This window comes from Sabethes cyaneus, chromosome 3 (assembly GCF_943734655.1).
Source record: "Sabethes cyaneus chromosome 3, idSabCyanKW18_F2, whole genome shotgun sequence".
In the NCBI taxonomy this organism is placed as follows: Eukaryota; Metazoa; Arthropoda; class Insecta; order Diptera; family Culicidae; genus Sabethes; species Sabethes cyaneus.
In genome coordinates, this window is record NC_071355.1 from 197,556,592 (window position 1) to 197,578,855 (window position 22,264).

Consider the following 22,264-nt stretch of genomic DNA (forward strand, 5'->3'; position numbering starts at 1 on the left):
CAGTCAAAAGGCTGACAAACAGCAACCTGCAGTATAAAACGCCAGGGATGCTAATAAACGATTGATTTACTGCTCATGGGAATCCTCCTGGGCACCTGGGAATATGCGGTAAAACATTAACATTTATCGATAATCAAACCATCAAACTTATTGAAGTCCACCATAACTTTCATGGCTTTGAGATTCTACTATAAAAATGACGCTTAATAAAGCAGCTTAATAATCAAAAAAAATTATTGTTTCATTTCATATTGTTTCAACAGAAAAAGTTATCAACTTCATATGAAGATAAAATTAACAAAAGGGCGAATGTCGCAAGCGTAAACAAACCGAGTGAGGGTTGATTTTCCTATGCTGGTCCAGCAAAAAGTAACTCTCACCCGGTTTGTTTATATTTGCGACATTCGCCCTTTTGTTAATTCTATCTAGATATTAAAAATGTTCAGATTAAGGAAGGTCATTCCAGCGGGGGTACACGGTAGACATATTGTTTCTGGCTTTGTACTACAAAATTTAATATTTTTTTTCGGGCGAACCATTCTTGAACACAAGCAACTTTTTTCGTGATTTTTAACGTTTCATTGGGTACATTTCCGATAGAGTGTAGATTTTTTTACTGACAATCTGGCAACTTTGAGTTGCGGAGTTGCTGCATTGTGCATGTGCAAGTGCAACGTGCAAGTGCAGTGTTTTGTTTTGTTTATCAAGTACGAGTACAACTACTACAAGCTGTAGCGCCAGATTATACAAAAATAACTGTTGTTGTTTATTTGATTATGCATTTTACGGTATTTTCATATTTTCCAAGCAAATTTTTACAAACTTACTCACTTTCTACTTTAAAGGAAAAATTGGAACGTGTTAATGAGCAGAAGGAGCCATCACCATCAATCTATGACGAAACAACGCAACACCCAGATGAAACGGGTGAATCTAATATGGGTTTAGTCACGGAGGCCGACCTGGTGGAATACATCTCGCGCGATCAAAAAGTATTTTATAAAAGTCAACAAATCAATGATCCTGAACTAACCGTAGAAGAAAAACTCAATATTTTGAAGGAAGTTTTATCGAAAAGTCACACAACATTTCTGTCTAGGTTTGGACACTTTATTAAGGAGGATCATTTGCGATATTTCGAGCAAGATCAGGAGACTTGCGGGTACAGCCCAGACGAACGTTACGAGGTGGAATACTATTTAGAGAAGATTCGACGTTCGCATAATGGTGGCCGAGAACGGGAGATACGCAATCGAAGGTACGCCGCATTGAAGCAACTGGTGCAGGATGGGAGCTATTTTAGCGAAATGGAAATGATGCAACGGGAACCGTTGCTGTACGAACAGCTCGTTGGGCAGTACTTAACTGAGCAGGAACGGAAAGCACGAGACGCGGAAGGGTCAAAGAAAGACAGTTTGGTATCGATACTGTTCAATGGCATTGATAAAGATAATACCGACGCGTTGCGCAAGGAGCAGCAAAGTGAGGAAACTAGAATGGAACAAGTGGCGGCCGGTTGTGAAGATGAGGATGATTCCGAGGATAGCGGACGGGAGAACAGACCGGAAACGCCAGCTTTTTCGCGCGCACAATGGGGTAACTTTGATGTGGAAGAAGAGGAGCGATTGAAAAATATTCAACTAGAGCGGGATGCAGAAAAGCGCAACAAAAAGTATTCCGTACCCGTTAGTATGGTAACGGCTGGCGAGCGGGACCTACTGAGAGATGAGTTTATCGGGACGATGTATTCAAAATTTATATCCGGGGAAGATGGGGAGTTTGATTATTCAAAAATTGATGAAAGCGCCGAGTACGAAAATTTGGACATAATCGAACAAGATGAACAGGAGCGATACTTTGACTCGGAGGATACCGAAGGCTCTGTTCCACCGAATGATACCGTGCATTCTGATATGCAATTGGATGATAACGAGGAAGATGATTTGGATATCTACATGAGGCATATTGATCAACATTTGAAGAATCAACAAAACATGGAACGAATGAATAGTCAGATGCGTGATATAAACTGTGAATACGAAAGTGATGATTAATAATTGTTTAATTGATAATTGTAGGAAAACAATAAAAACTTGTAATTTAGCTGCTAATTGGTATATGATTTAGTGAAACCTAAAAACCTTACTTAATTGAAAGTAATAATGCTTACGTTAAAGTCATGGTGAAGTTGTAAGCATTCGAACTGCACTGCTCGGATGAATCATCAAAGTCTACAGATTCCGTCTTAATTTTCTTCGACGGGCTAGCATCGTCCGAAGTAGCGGGAGGAGTTAGTGCAATATTAGTCAAATGGCGGTTCATGTGAGATACAATATTGGCTAACACCCAATGGCCAGTTCGATCCTGAGAAACTCGTAATTTTTTCTCTACTTGGCAGAAAGGACAAGTTACGTAAGCGACCATATTACCGTCTTCAACATATTCCGCAGAGACTTGAACCGTGCTCAGCATGTTGCAAAACTCGACATTTTTCGTTGTTCCATCGCAACTAGATAACGAAAAATTATTTATAATCCAATTTTAGAAGTTAGCAGACCAGTTACCGGTTGAAGTAGAACGTGTGAACACGTTCCGCTAACGATCGGGCTGCCTGGTCTAGTGAGTTTATCTCAGGGGCACATTCCTTTCGACGTTTTTCCCGTGCTCGGTTAAGTTCGTCAAGTTTCATGTAACTGGCAATGCCCTTTTGCCGCAAGTATACTCCAATCACTTTGATTTGTTGTGCTTCGCCACTCAATATATGAAAGTTTTGCGGGCTTCGATAAAATTTGCCAAAATATTTCTTCATTTGTTCCTCGTCGCTAGCAGGAATTCGAAGAATTTGCGGTATTTCTGCGAATTGTAAAAGTATGTTAAAGTGTGCAGAATTCATTTTGCGAGTAGTACGTTTAGATCTGATTTGTATCATAAATTTTAAATATATAATTAAAATTTAAAGTAAATAAAATAAGTATGAACGAGCCACACAATGGTGAATGAAAGGCAACATGTTCATCTATGTCACTGTAGTATTCTCAGATTAGCGCCCGCCTTGCCAGTCCTGAACAACACGTGGTTGTTCGTTGTTTTTTTTACGGAACGACTAACAAATATGTAATGCGATTTAGACCGCCCACCTTTGGCTTCTCTTTCTATTATTTTTAAACTATCGTCGTTCACCGATTCCAAAGCACAGTTTGCAGAGTAACCCGTGAAGTCCAAAATATTGATTATATGCTCCGGAATCAGCCCGACATCCCGTTGGACAAGCATCCAGAATCGTTCCTGAAAAGGCATTGGCAATCAGTCGCGAAACAACTATGCGCAAAAGTACTGTTTTGGCGCGCGGTTTTCTTGCTTATACCTTTATCGCTTCAACCATAGCGGAAGGACAGTTTTCAACCGTTGGGGAGGAAATCTTGAGGCACCTTTTTGCTTATGAAATGGCAAATATTTACACCTTTCCGTACCAGATAACAAGCGTTTTTGACATTGGCGTATCCATGGCTGGACAAAAATATGCAACGCACACATATGTATGCGAGAAGCAACGTAAATGCAGCAATGAATTTTTTACGGCTTTCACACAAAAGCGTCCAATTCGACAAACATTGGCAAACATTTTGAAACGCTTGCAAATAAATACATGCTACCGTAAGCGTTGCTTTGCTCCAAAAGCTTTCCCGCAAAACGAACGCTTCATTACGCTGCTGGATGGAATGGAAGCTGAAAGCTTTATTTTCAAAGCTCTACATTTTTGTTTTAGTTAATGCGGAATCATGAAAGCAAAATTCTGTAGGTATTACGTTCAATATGAATGTTAGTTAACATGAAAATGACCACGAGGTGTTATAAAAACAATAGGACACCATACGAACCGTTGCTTTTCAAGAGATGGCGCTTTTCTAGTGGTAGTAAAATCAAAATTTCTCACTTATTTATGTTTACCTACCTGAAAAACAATCACTAATCATATTTTATTTGTGGTTCAGTTATTCTGTTATACTTAATTTTCATGATTTCTGCCTAATTTTGATAAAAAACAAACATTTCCTATACCTCTCCATAGCATCTTACTACCCAGTCATCCGAGAGCCCTAAAAAGCTAAAGCCCTATAAAGATACATTTATAGGGCTTTATGAAAAGTATGTTTGCGACATTTCAATTCGAAAAAATTAAATTTCGCAACATGAACGCAATAAATAAAAACAATGTTTACCAACTATTTTTTGGTTCAGGTGTCAAACGTTATATTACGATTAGCGATAAACACAAAAGAAACTGAGATGCATGAGAGAATAAGGGTGTTGATTTCAGTAAATTTATTGTCGCGCAAAATTCAGCTTTTACGGACATTCACACTATGCGCTACGAGGTAACGACATCTGTTGTATTCAACATGGAAACATTGAAAGTTTCAAGCATACTCTCACGCATGGCGCATGATGAAACACTTGCGCCAACTTCTGTTATTTATTATCAGAAACTGGAGGCGGTGTCCTATTGAAATCAGTGAATCATTTTGTAATTTATATAAATCTAGCATTTGTCGTATCAATAGGAGACTTCAACTGTGGTCAACATCATCAGTGGTCTAATTTCCTACAATAAGTACACTGAACACGAATGAATTACAATCGAAGAGCTACTGCGGGTTTCCGACAATTTCGTTACCTTAAATAACAGACTTCAAGACATCGCTTTTGTCAACCATTTCGAGTACATATAGCCCTCTCTCCGTTGTTGCTACTTGAATGTTCATCAAGCACCATTTAATGGAACTCTGCTTTTGCGAATCCTTCCACAACCACAACCTCTCGAAAAATTTCGGAAAACAATTCTTTCTTTCGAAGTCAGAAATAGATAGATCATTCTTTCGCGAGGCTGCATGGATTTATCAAGATCGAATAAAACAACCTATGACAACTACCTACTTCTCAAGGATCCAGTCAAGCGTTAAACAAAAAGTTGCACGTTTCTGGGACTATATTAGGAAGCTGAAAAAGAGTGAATAATCCCGCACAAGCTTCGCATCGTTCTTCGAAACCGAGGATAGCAGAGCAGCACCACTGCCGAATGTTCACTGTTTTGCCACTGTTTGTTTTTAAGCACATAACTTCAATTTCCCCAGTCAGCTATCCAAATTTCCACAAAAGATGCAATCGCCGCGCTCAAAGAGCAGACACTGACAAAGAGCCTCCTCATTTCTCCAATGCTTCGAAAAATATATGCTGATAGTCTAGCAGAACCGATTGCACTGATTTTCAATTGTTCGCTGTGCGAAAAATCTTTTCCGGCTGGTGGGAAATCGGCCTTTATTGCACGGCTTTATGAGGAGCCGGTTAACAACCACTAATCTGATGTGCTACGTCTCTACTTTATCTAAAGAAAAACGAAGCAATACGATAAGTAGACTCGCGTTTTAGCACGGTGTAGCTAAATCTGCTAGCTGTCGAATATTTCATATTCCTTCCGGCGTACCACAAGGAAGCGTGCTCGGAACATTGCTCTTCAATATCTTCGTAAACGACTTTGACGTACTTATGTCGTCTTCCGTACTGTCGTTTGCGGATGATTTAAATATTTTCCGAGTAATAGCGTCTGTATCGGACTGCATGGCACTGCAGTAGGATTTAGATAATCTACTAATTTGGTGTGATAATCATGGCATACGCATTAATAATTACAAAAATTGTGTGATGGTACCCTTTACCCGCAGCAACATCATCGATACTCATTGGGGTTAGATATTGTAAATCGTGGTTACTTAATCTGGATGTTGAGTATTCGTCAAAAACTATCTGTTGTGAACAAACATACGATACCGGTGCCCGCCACGGTATAAACTAACGCGACTGAAGCAACCGGATGTCGCTGAAAGCTACGCGTTATCTCTCGAAGCCGCGCTACCGGAAGAGGGTGAGCTGGATAAAACCCCTCTTGAAGACTGTTGAAGTACCATGAAAACAGCAAATAACTGCGTAGCGGAGAACGTCTTAGGCCGTGTGACACTGAATCAACGTAACAATTCGTGGAGGACTGGAAGGACGGCGTTATTTGCCCTATTTACAAGAAATGCGATAAGCTGGATTGTGAGAACCACCGAGCGATCACTATTCTGAATGCCGCCTACAAAGTGCTTTTCCAAGTCATTTTCCATCGACTATCGCCAATAGCCAATAGATTCGTGAGAAGATATCAGGCCGGCTTCATGGAGGGTCGGTCTACAACGGACCAAATCTTCACCTTGCGGCTGATCCAAAAGTGCCGCGAACTCCGAGTCCCCTCGCCTCACTTGGTTATTGATTTCAAAGCCACATATAATAGTGTAAACCGACAAGAGCTGTGGAAAATTCTGGACGAAAACGGCTAGACTTATCATGGATCGTAGCTACGATGGAAGGGATTCAGTGATGTGTGAAAAACCACGGGTGGATTGTCGTCCCATTCGAATCTCGCAGGGAACTTCGACAAGAAGATGGTGTTTCCTGTCTGCTATTCAACATTGCGGTTGACGGTGACGAGTTCCGTCTGGAATGCGGGGCGCGATTTTCGATAAATCCAGTCAATTGATCTGCTTTGCTGATGACGTTAGCTTCGGGGTACGAAGCTGGTCTAACAAGCCAGTCGTCGTATGTTCGAATCTCGACTGAGCGGTGCCGCCATAGAGTTAATAGGATATTTGTACTAGCCCCATAATTTTCCTGTCTAAAATGAAGTATATGCTTACGGGCGGGACCGAACGCGACAGGGTAGCTTGGGTAGTACCGTGGTATTCAACGGGGATGAGTTTGAGGTAGTCGACGAGTTCGTATACCTTGGTTCACTAGCAACAGCAGATAACCAGATACCAGACGTGAGATTAAAGGGCGTATTATTAACGGAAGTCGGGCCTGCTACGGACTCCACAAACACTTGCGGTCGAACAATCTGAGCTACCGTACAAAGTATACACTGTACAAAACGCTTATTAGACCTGTTGTTCTCTACGCCTACGGGCACGAAACGTGGACACTGCTACAAGAGAGGAACTCGGAGCATTCAGAGTTTCGAGAACCGTGCTAGAAAACGGTGTATGGAGCCTAAGAATGAACAACGAACTCGCGCATTCCTACGGCAAAAGCAAAGCCTGGGTGCTAATTCCGTTATCGAAATTTGACCTTCTGTTTTTATACGACAGACCTCGCAACCAGCTGTTAGAATACAGGACAGTGCGGCGTCAGTGCTACGATCCCATTGACTCTAACAGCCCCTCCGAGCCGAGATTCGAACATACGACGACTGGCTTATTAGACCAGCGTCTTACCTCGAGGCCAACTGGGAGGCGTTCCTACGGTGAACCCAGTATTAAAAAAGTGATTAAAGCTGAAAGAATACGTTTGGCAGGACATGTTGCTACAATGCCGGACAACTATCCTGCAAGAATGGATTTCGCATCGAATCCGGTAAGAATAAGACGAAGAGGGGCACAGCGAGCGAGGTAGCAAGACCAGATGAAGCGAGATCTGGCGAGCACTGGGTGCGCGAGTCATAAGACGTAAGGCCAACTAAGTAAGTAACTAAGCTTACTCATTCTGCGACCTAGAGGTCAAAGCAAAGCAAAGCAAAGCCTAGGTGCTACATTCCGTTCTCGACACTTCTATTCCTTCTGTTTTAAACGGCGGACTTCGCAGCCGGTTAGTAGAGGACAATTACGGGGCTCGTGTAACGATCCTGCTGGCTGTATAGCAGCACCGCCCAGCCGAGAATCGAACACTGTTTTTTGCCGGGTTTTATAGCACTCTTTTAATGGTTTTAATGGCCCATTTCAGCCATAAAAACCGTTATAAATGTGCAATAAAACCCCGCTCTTAAGATATCCCAGTGAGTTGGCTTACTTACTTTTACTTTTTCGGCGACAATCTGTTTATCGAATCCATGCCGAATTCAGGAGCTGCCTCCATATTACTCAGTCTTGGGCTGCCGCTCTCCAGTCGCCCCTTACATCCGCTGTTCTAGCATCCTCGTCAACAGCGCTCATCCAACGGGTACGGGGTCTGTCTTGAAGTCGTCGGGTTCTCTACTAAATATTGTTCTCGCTGGTCTCTCATCCGGCATCCTTGCTACGTGGCCAGCCCATTGTAGCCTGTCGTATTTTAATCGCTTCACAATATTCGCATCTTTATATATTTGGTATATTTCATGATTCATGCACCTGCGCCACACTCTTTCGTCTAATATACCGCCGAGAATTGTTCGCAGGATCTGAGGCTCGAAAACGCTAAGAGCTCGTCGGTCCCTCTGTTTTAACGTCCACGCTTCGTGGCCGTAGAGTACCACCGAGAGAATTAGCGTCTTATAGAGCGCGAATTTTGTACGGAGTTGTAGGCTACGGGACCTTTCCTTCACGGCTCACATCGTTGTCACGTCACTAACGTACCAAGGTAACCAAATTCGTTGACCACTACAAAAGTATCTCCATCTATTATCACCGCAGTTCCAACACCCGAAGGTCTACCACGCTCTCTACCAGCCACCTTATACTTTGTTTTGGTAGAATTTATAATAAGCCCTGTCCTCGCAGCTTCCTCCTAAAGATGCGTGTACGCTTCTTCCACAGCTCTACGGTTAATACCAATGATATCGTCGTCTGCGAACCCTAGGAGCATATGAGATTTCGTGATGATGGTACCGCTTATCTGCACGCCTGCCCTGCGAATAGCACTTTCCAATAATGCAATGTTGAACAGCAAATTCGATAGTCCGACACCTTGCATCAAACCATCTAACGTCACAAACGAGTCCGATGTCTCACCCGCTATCCTGACGCTTGATTTTAAACCATCAAGGGTAGCACAAATTAGCCTAATCAGTTTTGTTGCAAAACTATGTTCAAGCATAATCTGCCGCAGCTCATTTTGTTTAATTGAATCGTACGTCGCCTTCAAGTCTATAAACAAATGGTGAGTCTGCAAGTTGTACTCCCAGAACTTATCTAGCAACTGACGCAGGGTAAACATCTGATCCGTCGTGGAGCGACCCTCACGAAAACCAGCTTGGTACTCGCCGACGAAGGACTCCGCTAACGGTCTCAGTCTGCAGAACAGGATACGGGAAAGCACCTTGTAGGCAGAATTGAGTAATGTAATTCCTCGATAGTTTTTACACTCCATTCGATGTCCCTTTTTGAAAATTGGGCAAATGAGGCCATCCAACCACTCCTCCGGTATTTGTTCTTCCTCCCAGATCCTGACAATGATCCGGTGGATTGCTTCGTACAGCCGCTCGCTCCCTGCTTTTAGAAGTTCAGCCGGGATACCGTCCTTCCCAGCAGCCTTACCGTTTTTCAGCTCACTGATTGCCTTCTTATTCTCCTCCTGTGTCGGTGGCTCCACAGCTTGACCATCGCTTACAATTTCTATCCTGTCCCTGCTGATCTCCGCATTTACCTCTCCAATAGTGTCCGAAAGTGCTCCTTCCACCTGGCTGCTACCGCCGTTTTGTCGGTTCTGCGGTTCTGTTCTGCGATTCGCTGGTCAAGCTTCCTGGCGTACTCCACTGCTACGCCGTCTGCCGTTAACCGCTGGATGTTGAAACGCAGCGTCCTCTCAGTGCGAGCTTTCGCCGTGTTCGACAGCCTTGCGCGAATCTTACTCACTACGAGATAGTGGTCAGAGTCGATATTTGGTCCACGAAAAGACCGTACATCGATAACATCCGAAAAGTGTTGACCGTCAATCAAGACATGATCGATCTGAGAGCTAGCGTCTCCATTTGGATACCTCCAGGTGTTGAAAGCAGGTGCTACAGATGGCCATCCCTCTGGCCGTGGCAAAATTTACGAGCCTCAGACCGTTATCATTGGTCGACAGATGCAGGCTATGTCGGAAGAATTCCTCCCTACTGATCTGCGCGTTTGCATCTCCGAGGATGATTTTCACGTCGTGTTTTGGGCACTCTCCATAGGTCCTCTCAAGCCTGTCGTAAAACTCGTCTTTAGCATCATCGGATTTATCATTTGTCAGTGCGTATAAGTTGATTAGGCTGTAGTTGAAGAATTTGCCCTTAATCCTCAACACGCATATACGGTCATCTATGGGCCTCCACCGGATAACTCGTTGCTTTTGTTTTCCCAACACTACGAAACCGACGCCATGTTCTGCTTTTTTGCCACCACTTTAGTAGATGTGGTACTTGAAAGAAGTGCCTGCAATAGGGTCTACTGCACGGAACTCCCTTTCTCCGCAATTTGGCCACCGAACTCCCTGAATAGCGATCTCCACTCCGAGTTGATGCGGCTCTCGAGCAAGCAAGCCAACCCGTGCCGGTTTATGGAGAGTTCGGACATTCCAGGTACCAAGTTTAAAATCGTTATCCCTTAATCGTTTCCTTAATCCTTGCTGTGTCCTATACCGATTGTTTCGTCCTGAATTTCTTTGTTCGTTGTTCGTGGTAATTGAGTTTTCGGTATACTACCTCACCGGGGTCGCGATACCTACATCCCGCTGATGGGTCTGCCATCTTAGGTATAGCTTACGGGATACAGCATTTCATATTCAGCCGCCCGTTACGAGACAGACGCTGTGTGAGCCGCCCCTCACCTGGAGAACAGGCGCTCTAGTTCGCACCTCCTAGCTTAGCTGCTTCAGTAAGTACATGAAGCATTTCCGGGTAAGGCCATCGACCGTCATCATTTGACTTAGATCTGCATGGAAGCGCCAGGTGGGAGCTTGAAAGAGCCAGAGCTATGTTTGACGCTCCTTCCAGGTAACTCTCACCATTTCATACCCTGAGGAGAGTAATGCCTCGATAATTTCTGCATTCCAGTCGATGGCCCTTTTTGTAAATACGACATATGACACCTTCCAACCAGTCCGTAGGTAATTCCTCCTCAATCCATACCCTTAGTATAACCTGATGGATTGCACAACAAAGCCGTTCGCTCCCGACTTTCAAAAATTCGGCGGGGATGCCGTCCTTTCCGCTGCTTTGTCGTTTTTCAGTTCTCTCGCTACTTTCCTAACCTCGTCCAAAGTTAGTGGATCCACAGCTTGTCCATCATCCTCAATCGTTATCCTGTTTCTGTTGACCGCTCCATCTTGTTCACCATTCAACAGTGCTTCGAAATATTCTTACCAACGCCTAGCCACCTCCGATCTTTCGGTAATCAGGTTCCCTTCCTTGTCGTTGCACATAACAAGAGTTGGCACGGTCCGGTTCCTGACTCCGTTGATCTTATTAAAGAAGCTTCTCGGCAGCTCTAGCTCGTGTCACAGTTGCAGCCAATATGTGACCTCTGGCTCGATTCTGCTCATCAGTCACTCGTTGGCACTCTGCGTCAAAACACTCACTGGAAGAAGCTGCAGCAGTAGTACCCAACACTTCCTGCGCTGTAGTACTGATCGCGTCGTGGATGTGCCTCAACTGTTCGTTCAGGTTCTCTCCGAGTTGTTCACCGATCCGCTCATCAGTCGTTCGAGAGTACTCTGCAGCAACTCCTTCTGCTGATAACCGCCGTATGTACAGTCGTATCTTCCTCGTTGGTTACAATTTGAATACGTTGGACAACCGGGCGCGGATCTTATTGAAATGGGCCATTAAAACCATTATAAGAGTGCAAAAGAACTCTAATGGTTACCACTTGGGATATTATCGAGGACATAACGATGGCTTTTCTTTAGAAAGATTTTCTAAACAATCCTGCAATTACTCTTTTGGAAACCTAACATTCTCTATAAGCATGAAATATAATTTTATGTTTTATCACTGCAAATCTCACATAGAAAGTAAGTTGAAAAAAGAAAATTAATAAAAGCTTTACATACATATTTTTGTCCTATAATCTCTTCTGCTGAAATATAGTTAATAATGATTCACTAATTTAATCATACTCTATTTGATTATTCATTTCGATAATGATAATTAGATACGGAACAAAACCATTCCCACGCAGCATCCGGTTCCGCGCAAAACAATGCCCATGCGTTGCTAGTGTGCATGTAAATACTTAACACCGAGAATACACATACGTCATTATACATTCTCCAGAACAACTTAATCGATGATAAATCGGCGATGTTGAGTATAACTCACACGTTCATTATGTGTTGCCACATCATTTGCCTATCAAATGCGTTTATTTAGCCAACATAAGTTGTAAGCAAACAGATAGTGGAATCATCGGTTCAATGATTTTTATTAACTTTCCTCACGCAATTAGGTGATTTCGGATCGACTCTCGCAATTGAATTCAACTTGATCTGTGTAGCTTTTCAACTACAATGAAGTGCTAAAATATGCAAATTTCAGTGTTTGAAGCAAACTTACATTGATCTACTGTACATACACTATAATTAAATGCGCTCCTGTTTTAACGTATATAGTTCGAATTATTCACGGCGAGAGTCAAGAGTGCGTCTGCTGATCTATCCTTGATCGGATCAGCTCTACGGGAAACGTGCCGCACTGCATTTAGTGTTCGTTTTTTTCTGTTCATTTATAAAAACCAGGAATTAAAGATGGCGCTATCGTGATTACGATGCACGCACCGAGACCGTTCGATGTAATTTATCAGTTAAACTTTAGCTAGAACCGATGAATAGGCAGTTCGTAAAATACCGATGCACGTGTGCACGGATTCGTTTTCCCACTATTGTTGCCTCCCAAATAGTGCGCTAATGGGCTGGAAAGTTTTGCCGTAAGCTTGTAAGCCCTGCTATTTGGTTGATTTGGTTAAGCCCAGTGTCTCTGTTTCACGTTTCATTTTTATTAGTCAATAAATAGAAAATTCACGCTATAAGCTAGAAGAACTTTAATTTTTATTGGTAGACGGTTTAGGGGAACATTGAGGTCGAAGTCGAAATAATTAAAAAATAAATATTTTGTTTTAGATTCGAATTTTGCAATGATTTCGACTTATTTTAAGTTTTCAAAAAATCCGACGATTTTTTGATACCGATAACGATAATAATAAACTCCACGAACGCAAAAACACATCCCTCTTGCAAAATCATGTGTTTCAAACATCGTGTACCGTGTGCCTATCGTGTACTAAAAAACGTATTGTAATTTTTGTTTGTTTTTTGCTAGTAGACATTTGGAAAGACTTTTGCATCTTTTGAGCTTTGAGAATAAAACACGACCCAAGAAAAAACAAAACGAAGAAAGAAAGATGGACGGAAACCTAAAACCCTTTTCATACTCTGTTTTTTTCACAAAACTCGCTCGAATATCGTTGATCATATAAATCCACCCTTTCGTAATTTTCCAGTCCAGGAAGCTCTAAGCTGAATGCATCTAAATTATATAGAATTCTAAACCGGACAGCGCATTCTAGAAACAGCAAAACCTTCCAAAGTGTATAATTTGCCCTCTAGTTTTTGGTCCGGGTTTGGAAAAAATCAAACAGGCGCTATGTAGGTGCGGTGCCTACTTACAAACTGTGACGTTAACTGTGCCGGATATTTTCATGTCTAATTGCAATCTAAACGAATGTTACGATGCATTAATTCGAGCACGTGGTATGTTGTAGCGCAAAAATCGGGTGATCTTTATCAAGATGAACTCAGGTTTCTCGAAAGCTGCGTTCTCGATACACATTTGCGTAATGAATAGCAGCATTTTCCCTATATTTTCTTTAAACTCGCTGCTGACACGGGGTGCATCATCGCCTACCGGAAAGCAGTACTCGTGTGAAAATAAGGTGTCCGACCCAATGATGGCTGTTCAGAAGACGATCGTCTGGCATAACTGAAAAGTGCTGCATAAAGTTTAACGTTGACAGTAAACCTTTATCGTTTCGGCAAATACCGATTGAGGTTTCACAAAAAAAATCAAAATCATGTATTTTTAAAACAAAGAAAGAATTGGTTAGAACATCCTTCAGTACCCTACTAGCTGTTTTAGACAGAGCTTCTACACCTTCCACAATGAGGGATGGCGGTCGATTATCATCCCCACTGCCACCCACTGTATCTACTGGTGTTAGGGTCATCTAAGTTGGGTCGTTAGGGCAAGCGATCGGGTCAGTGTATTGGTTGAACCAATTAACCCATTCAGTTAGGTCGCGGTATAAATAGGGCGATCTCCGGATTCGGGATGAGTTATTTCAATCGGTTACGTACTACAAACAGAAGCTCCCGAGAGCTTTCAGGATCCGAAGCGAGTGATGCAACAAAAAGTTTAATATTGGGCACGCGGTTTACTTCTGAATCGGATCAGTGAGGTGTTTGGCGAAGTTCGACATAGAAGAGGACTGTTTAACCGAGATTTCTGATTAGTGCTTTGTGAAAATTAAAATAAGAAAAAAAAAAAATCAATACCAGTATGGCACCCTTACTGAAAAGTATGCTCTTGCAACCTTTGTGTAATCAATTGAGATTGAAAGAAGAATAATGTGATTTGTGATTTTTAGGTTTCTTGTGCTATCTGATTGTTCTGAGCGCAGTCCAGCGGATACATGCTCAAACGGATTATTGTGATAAATCCTTGTGCAGTAAGTGTTTAATTGAAATAGTGTAAAATATTATTACATATATCAAACTATAAAAAGGAACAATGAAAAAATAATAAGAACTAAAGTCCCCGTGACTCGGTGGTTAGTGTTTTCGACAAATTATTTATTAAGGACTGGAACGAATGAAGGTAGATTGCTTGAATCTAATTTACTTCCTAGCGAAGCTAGAACGGAAACTAACAAGAGTCATACGGACACACTTTTCTCTACTAAGAAAAGTGATCATCTCCGCGGTGGAACCGAAATAATCATCATAATGTTAAACATCGCCATTAAACTGAAACCGATGGAGATGCATGGTCATCGTTACCAACATTTGCAGCTCCAAATTTACTAAATTAGAAGATGGTCGACCAGTGTAATACTTAGCAATATTACTATTGTAGAAAACTATTAGGCAAAACTCACGGCAATGCACGTAAAACCAAATTTTATTGATTAACTCTCAAGTTTATGTCTAACCGACCAGAAGTTACTATGCATTCAGTATAAATGTTGGGCTGACATTTTTTCCAACAATTCCGGCTGCTAATCATGCTAATCATGAAGAACAAAGAAAAGTACCAAATCTGGAAGAGAATTTTCATTTAAAAATATTGTTATTTAAGTTGGTTATTAAATTGGTCCAAAAATCCAAACTCTCTGGAAATAAGGTTGTAGCATTTTTTCAATTTTGTTTTCTTTATTTCCGAGAATTTTGGTTGTGGGATGGCTCTTCTCGTAGACTATCTATACCTATAAAAATGGATTTCTGTCTGTCTGCCCGAATGTTCCTTATAGAATCGAAAACTATTGAACCGATCGGCGTGAAAATTCGCATGTAGGGGTTTTTGGGGCCAAGGAAGGTTCTTATGATGGTTAGAGACCCCTCCCCCCACTAAGAGGGGGGAGGGGCTCCCAAACAAATGAAACACAAATTTCTGCATAACTCGAGAACTAATCAAGCAAATGGAACAAAATTTTACATGCGGGTGGTTTTAGAGACAAGATTTTTTTCTATGGTGAATTGAGACCCCTCCCCACTTTAAGAGGGGGGGGGGGGGCTCCTATATAAATGAAATACAAATTTTCTCATAACTCGAAAACTAATTAATGAAATGGAACCATATTTGGCATGTGGGTGTTTTTGGAGGCCTTAATTTTTTCTATAATGAATTAAGACCCCTTACCTTTTTAGGAGGGGGGGCTCCCATACAAATGAAATACAAATTTCCTCATAACTCGAGAAGTAATCAAGCAAATGGAACCAAATTTAGCATGTGGGTGTATTTGTAGGCAATTTTTTTTCTATGGTGAATTGAGACCCCTCCTCTCTTTAGGAGGGGAATAATGACTCCTCTTTCTTTTAAGAGGGGGGGCTTCCATACAAATGAAATACAAATTTCCTCATAACTCGAGAACTAATCACCCAAGTAGCACACTTTTGGCACTTCTAGTTGCAGAAACTTATTTATGACTGATATTAGTCGTATATCGATTGCTTCAACTGTTTTGTAAGAACTGTGCTAGTAGGGCAAGCAAATGGAACCAAATTTGACATGTGGGTGTTTTTGGAGACAGGAATTTTTTCTATGGTGAATTAGGACCCCTCTCCCCTTTTAGGAGGGGGAGCTCCCATACAAATGAAATACAAATTTCCTCATAACTCGAGAAGTAATCAAGCAAATGGAACCAAATTTTGCTTGTGGGGGGTTTTGGAGGTAGGAATTTTTTTAATGATGGTTTGAGACCCCTCACCCTTGTAGTTGGGGGATAAGGACTCTCATACAAATACAAAATTTTTTTTTGCTATATACCAAATGGTATTGTCACAAATTAAACTGTGTTGTACATAAACCGTGAATTTTGGATGACCTTTGTCACAATCTCGAGTTTTGCAAGTTTATGGGGAGTTCATGGGTGTTTTAATATACAAATTTTCCTCACAGTAAAGTAGAAAACAACTCCTTCCATTGCTTAGCCTGATAAAATAAAGCGGTTAGCATTTAAATATTCGCCACCATTACAAACCATTTCGCCGAATACCATTTTGTGGAACACCAATTCTCGGTTGACCATAACGCGGAATATAGAGTTTCGCAGAATACCATTTCGCGAAAAACCTTACGCGGGATGCATCATTTCGAGGAAAATCTTTTCGTAGAAAGTACCATTTCGCAGGGGTGACCCAACTGAAGGAATAGAGATCAGTAGATCTAGGAAAATAAATAAATCTGGATAGATGTGATCTCTACGGGGGGCTGTCCCCCGAAGTGGCCGGTGCTTCCGACGGCAGGTCGCCGGCAACACTCGCGGCCTGTGGCCGTCTCGCGCTGAATTATCTAATTTTACTATTGATAGTTTTTGGCGGTCTTGTTATTGATTAATGTTTTATGGACAAGCCTAAAATTTCTCGAGGTCGATTAGTTTTTGAGTTACGCAAAAATTTCTGTTTTATTTGTATGAGAGTCCTTATCCCCCTACCACAGGGGTGAGGGGACTCAAACCATCATTAAAAAAATTCCTGCCTCCAAAACCCCTAACATGCCAAATTTGATTCCATTTGCTTGATTACTTCTCGAGTTGAGGAAATTTGTATTTCATTTGTATAGGAGCCCCCCCCCTCCTAAAGTGGGGAGGGGTCTCAATTCACCATAGAAAACTACAAGGTATACAGCCCTAAGGGTTATACGAAAGGGTGACGTAGGACTATATCAGATCATTAGATCAAAGACTAATGTAAACTTCATTTCTGGCATATGTATGTACATAAGAATCATTGTTTAAGTGGATGTTTAAAAGAGAAGAGCGAAATATTCAGATTCAATTCTTCATTGAATGCAATGGTTGCTTTGAAAATACGTGGACGGGGGTTCATAAGTACAACGCCTGCAACCATTGAGACACAGAGATTTCTTTAAGGTTAAAATAGTAATGAACGACCAGCCCACAGATTATTGTATTGAATATGATAGTTTGACACGTTTCAATAATTTTACTTTAACTCGCTTGTGGCCTTTAAAAGGGTCATTGGTTACAAATAACATTAAAGCCAAAGCAAATTCATCGCATATATGACGTGTCATTCGAATATCCTTGTCTTTCGACATGAATGACAACAGGCACGTTACTTAGCGGCATCGATTCACTGTCTCTTGCTCCGAGAAGTTACTAGTTTACTTTGACAGCTTACCACTTGTTACGTAGCACAAAATATGGCACATACGCAAAAATTTCTGTTTTATTTGTATGAGAGTCCTTATCCTCCTACCACAGGGGTGAGGGGTTTCAAACCATCATAAAATAGATGCATGCCTCCAAAAACCCCCACTTGCCAAATCTGGTTCTTGATGCTTGATTAGTTCTAGAATTATGAGGAAATTTGTATATTATATGTATGGGAGCCCCCCTCCTAAAGAGAGGAGAGGTCTCAATTCACCATAGAAAACAAATCTTCCTACTACCTACTGAAACCCCCACATGCCAAATTTGGTTTCACTTGCTTGATGAACCTCACAGTTGGCCTCGAGGTAAGACGCTGGTCTAATAAGCCAGTCGTCGTATGTTTGGATCTCGGCTGGGAGAGGCTGTTAGAGTCAATAGGATCGTAGCACTGACCCCGCACTGTCCTGTATTCTAACAGCTGGTTGTGAAGTACAATAGAAAAAATTCTTACTTTTAAAAACCCCCACATGCCAGATATGATTCCTTTCGCTTGATGAGTTCTCGAATTATAAGGAAATTTGTATATTATTCGTATGGGAGCCCCCCTTCCTAAAGAGGGGAGGGGTCTCAATTCACCATAGAACCAATTTTTGCCTTCTAAAGCCCCTACTTGCCAAATTTGGTTCCATTTGCTTGATTAGTTCTTTAGTTTTGAGGAAATATATGCTTCATTTGTATAGGAGCCCCCCACCCCCTATACGCCCTCCTTAATATTGCTCTCTTACCCCTCTATAAAATTGCTGGTCATTTTATCTATCCAACGACATATAAATTGTTCAGTTGTGTTCAGTAGTTTAGTAGTTATTAGCATTTGAAATCTTTCATTCAAACGTTACACTTCTATTTTCGTTTTCAAAAAGTGCTACCCAGTCCCAGTATAGTAAACAAAGACGTAGTCCTACGTCAAAAAATTCTTGTCTCCAAAACCACCCACATGTAAAATTTTGTTCCATTTGCTTGACTAGTTCTCGAGTTAAGCAGAAATTTGTGTTTCATTTGTATGGGACTCCCCCCCCCCCCTCTTATTGGGAGGAGCGGTCTCTAACCATCATTAGAACCTTCCCTGGCCGCAAAAATCCCTATATGCAAATTTTCACGCCGATCAGTTCAGTAGTTTTCGATTCTATAAGGAACATGCGGGCAGACAGACAGAAATCCATTTTTATAGGTATAGATTGCCGCGTGGACGCGTCGATGAAAAGAGAACTAAGAATGGTTTCAGCGAAAAACCCTTGAACGCAAAACTTTTCAATTTACAATTTTACGAGAAAGTGAACTAAACTCGTAAGGGCTATCGCAGCGAAGCCTGATATGCGTAGGGACGAGGGAGGAAATCTAATCATAAGCGAGCTCGAGGTGGCCGACAGAGGGAAGCAGTTTTGCGATGAACACCTCAATGGTGAAGTTGCGAAAGGAGGCAGAACGGAAATTAACCAAGGAGTTCCTACCGGCAGTTCTTTATAGATATGCTGGCAACGCCTATACCAGTGTACAGTGTTATTTCCAAGATTTGGGAGAAAAATCTACCGAAGGAACGGATGGAACCAGCCACGTAACCAGGGGGGTTTGGTTTACATTTAAAAAAAATATCAATGCAGAATAACAATACACCAAGCTAAAACTGTAGCACAAGTAGGGTATGTTGCTGCTTTGTCGTAATTGCCTATTCCCGTCCTATCCAACACAAATTATTAAAAATATCAGCATTTTTATGACCCGCAATGCAAAACTAGTTATTCCCAAATATTTTAGTTTGTTGTCTATCATACGCGATCAATCAAAGTGAGCTGAGATCTATTTAAATGCTTTTTATCATTAAAGAAGTCCTACCAGCCAAATTTCCTACGTTTTCTTCGTGCGACGAAGAAGAAAATGTCGACTAATTGTTTTAATTTCCGTTATTCATAAATGAAAATAACTCACGCAAGGCACTGTCATTATTCTACAGCAAGGAAAACTTTCCTGACCTGCAGAAATTTTACAGAATAACATTTTTCATGCGTCCTACACAAATACATGCGCGTTAGCTTCGTAAAACACATCGTTGTGATTTGTAGTTCGGACGATGAAAAATTTTGATGGGCGGATTTTAAAACGGTACGTCGAATTTGAGAAATAAAGTCAGTTGCGTAATTTCATTAATATGCTTTATTAATCGCTTTTCAGTGATCTCAAAGTTCACGGATCGGAAGCTAAGTGCGTTTTAATCAAATCAGCACAAGAACTTTTGGAGAATTCATTAAATACACCCAAGTAACATTTTTGTTGTATAATAGCTTATTAAGCACTTGTTCCACAGGAATAAGCGGTACAATAGTTTAATAAGCTATTATACAACAAAAATGTTACTCGGGCATACATCGAACAAATGATGAAAATTAGAATAGCTTTACTTACTACAACGGGAATTAGAAATAAACCCTATATTTTTTATGAGTGCACCTTCGAATAACAATATAACCGACATCGTTTTGTCACAGAGAACAGATTAACAGGCTCGAAGGAAGTAATCGATTTTTGGTGTGTAAAATCTGTCGGTGACGCCCGTTTACTTTAAAACTAGTTTATAACGTTAATAAGCGGCTAAGGCGTCATTCACAAAAGACGTCTGTCTAACAGGAGGTGGGGACGGTTTGAAAAAACGGACGCTATAGGACAAGGGGAGGAGGGAGGGTAAACGTGATTTCGGTCCAATCACAAAAATCAAAAGCAATTTAAATATCCGGCAAATTCAGCTATCATTCAGCTGCAGCTTGATGTGAAGATGTCAATGGGGTGGTAAGGACTAATAGAGAAATGTGCAATGTATACGTATTACGTATACGCCGCTTAATTTTTAAAAAAATATTTTGCAATGGACGTCCGCCCTACTGGGGGTAGGAGGGGGTGAGGGTTTAGCTGATGTAGACAAAAAAGGACGAGGGGGGAGTGGGGGAGGGGGCTCTTAATCGCCGAAATATACCGGACGTCCTTTGTGAACGACGCCTAATAACAAAAAACAACGTGGCTAATGTTACCATCATTTATTTACCAGAAAACAATTTACCTCACGTCGCCTGCGGTAAGAGCGACAACTACGGACCTTTCTGTCCGGTCAATCGAGAATTAGTGGTCCTAACAGAAGACGTCAAGAGATACATACTGGATCTACACAATCAATTTCGAAGCACTGTGGCACGTGGAGACGCGCCAGGCTATGCACCCGCTTCCCGAATGCCAACATTGGTAAGTTGATTTTGTCATAATTTTGCAGGCGTTTTGAACGATAAAGAAAAATGAATCATGCAGGTTTGGGACGACGAGCTGCAGCGGTTAGCAGAATATAATGTTAAGACATGCATTTACGGCCACGATTACTGTCGGAACACGCCGGAATTTCCGCTGGTCGGGCAAAACATTGCGGCCAACTCGTTCTATGGTATGGAAGTGACGCCGTTGGATACTATGACAGAGCTCTTGTACAGTTGGTACGGAGAATACGAAAACGGAAACATGGGCTACATCGATTCCTATCCGCTAATAGGCCAAGATCCACCGTAATTATGATTCATTTATTGTAACATAGTAATGATGCTACATGTTTTTTTTCTCATTTAAATATCATCAAACAGGAAAGATATTGGTCATTTCACGCAGATTATGATGGATAAAGCGGTATCGATCGGATGCGCTATGATTCAGTACACCCAGAACGAACAGGGTCATGATTGGGTGCATCAAAACTACGTGTGCAACTATTCCAATTCGATAGCCCGTGGGCATCCGGTTTACGCCAAAGGGGAAACTTGTTCGAAGTGTCAAACCGGTTGCAGCCAGGTATATCCGGGTTTGTGTAATGTTGGTGAGAAGGTTGAACCAACAAGAACGTAGGAAAGCTCCCATTCAGGACTGGATTCTGAGTGAGAAATTAGTGTGTAAGTGTAGTTCCATCTGCATCGAAGACGACGTACAAAACGATGTAAACAGACTTATCCAATTCAAGTGTATGCCCTAAGGACAATGATATAAATTATTGTATATAGTGAAATATCAAACGGTAACGTGTGAAGTTTTATTTTTAACGCTTATTTCTTCACCAAACAGTTGCAGGAAACCAGCAGCGAACCGGCCGGATTCTTTTTTTGTCATGTTGAGGAGTTAATTTGCGTGTTTTTGTATTCGATTAAACACGTCCATTAACTCTGGTACATGATGATAAAAGCGAGCAGCGTGGAGTGATTATGTTTGACCTGGAAGTGACTTAAACGATGAGATGACAATCTAATATACTTTGACTAGAGTTTTTGAAGCATCTTAGTAGAATACGAAACCTGGAAATTAAATAAAAAGAAAACATCCAATTAAACTTTACTATGTATATTTTATTCTTGACAGATACCTATTTCGCCTACGACTTGCAGGTTTGCTCAGTGTCTGTTTTCGAATTAAATTGGATAAGTTTTCTTTTTATTTAATTTGCAGGTTAATACTGCAATACTGTAGTAAGTCACTCACACCGGCATAGCTGAAACGTACGTATCCGATAACGACTACACGCCGCACTTCCTCTAGAACGGTCAACACAA

At 41.4% G+C, this 22,264-nt stretch overlaps 3 protein-coding genes across 3 annotated transcripts; 2 read left to right on the top strand and 1 right to left on the bottom strand.

Moving 5' to 3' along the window:
* Positions 1 to 727: 727 nt before the first annotated feature.
* Positions 728 to 2,064, top strand: LOC128743119 (coiled-coil domain-containing protein 97). Its single transcript, XM_053839642.1, has 2 exons — positions 728 to 788; positions 846 to 2,064. Exons 1-2 carry the CDS (start codon positions 777 to 779, stop codon positions 2,052 to 2,054), a joined length of 1,221 nt encoding a protein of 406 aa, XP_053695617.1. The 5' UTR covers positions 728 to 776; the 3' UTR covers positions 2,055 to 2,064.
* A 102-nt stretch (positions 2,065 to 2,166) lies between these two features.
* LOC128743884 (uncharacterized) lies at positions 2,167 to 3,479 on the bottom strand. Its single transcript, XM_053840573.1, has 4 exons — positions 3,365 to 3,479; positions 3,138 to 3,285; positions 2,565 to 2,853; positions 2,167 to 2,509 (listed from the first exon to the last, which is right to left on the bottom strand). Exons 1-4 carry the CDS (start codon positions 3,380 to 3,382, stop codon positions 2,167 to 2,169), a joined length of 798 nt encoding a protein of 265 aa, XP_053696548.1. The 5' UTR covers positions 3,383 to 3,479.
* A 10,826-nt stretch (positions 3,480 to 14,305) lies between these two features.
* On the top strand, positions 14,306 to 21,688 carry LOC128740576 (antigen 5 like allergen Cul n 1-like). Its single transcript, XM_053836133.1, has 5 exons — positions 14,306 to 14,324; positions 14,394 to 14,474; positions 20,734 to 20,924; positions 20,988 to 21,235; positions 21,311 to 21,688. The coding sequence occupies exons 1-5, from the start codon at positions 14,306 to 14,308 to the stop codon at positions 21,567 to 21,569; spliced, it is 798 nt and encodes a 265-aa protein (XP_053692108.1). The 3' UTR covers positions 21,570 to 21,688.
* The last annotated feature ends 576 nt before the right edge of the window (positions 21,689 to 22,264 follow it).

What these genes read in the sequence shown, in the direction of transcription:
- LOC128740576 (XM_053836133.1), top strand. An exon ending in TTGTGATAAATCCTTGTGCA is followed by an intron (nt 14,475 to 20,733) that starts GTAAGTGTTTAA and finishes TTTATTTACCAG; the next exon opens with AAAACAATTTACCTCACGTC. An exon ending in CTAATAGGCCAAGATCCACC is followed by an intron (nt 21,236 to 21,310) that starts GTAATTATGATT and finishes ATCATCAAACAG; the next exon opens with GAAAGATATTGGTCATTTCA.
- LOC128743884 (XM_053840573.1), bottom strand. An exon ending in AATAGAAAGAGAAGCCAAAG is followed by an intron (nt 2,854 to 3,137) that starts GTGGGCGGTCTA and finishes TACAATTCGCAG; the next exon opens with AAATACCGCAAATTCTTCGA. An exon ending in CACACGTTCTACTTCAACCG is followed by an intron (nt 2,510 to 2,564) that starts GTAACTGGTCTG and finishes TTCGTTATCTAG; the next exon opens with TTGCGATGGAACAACGAAAA.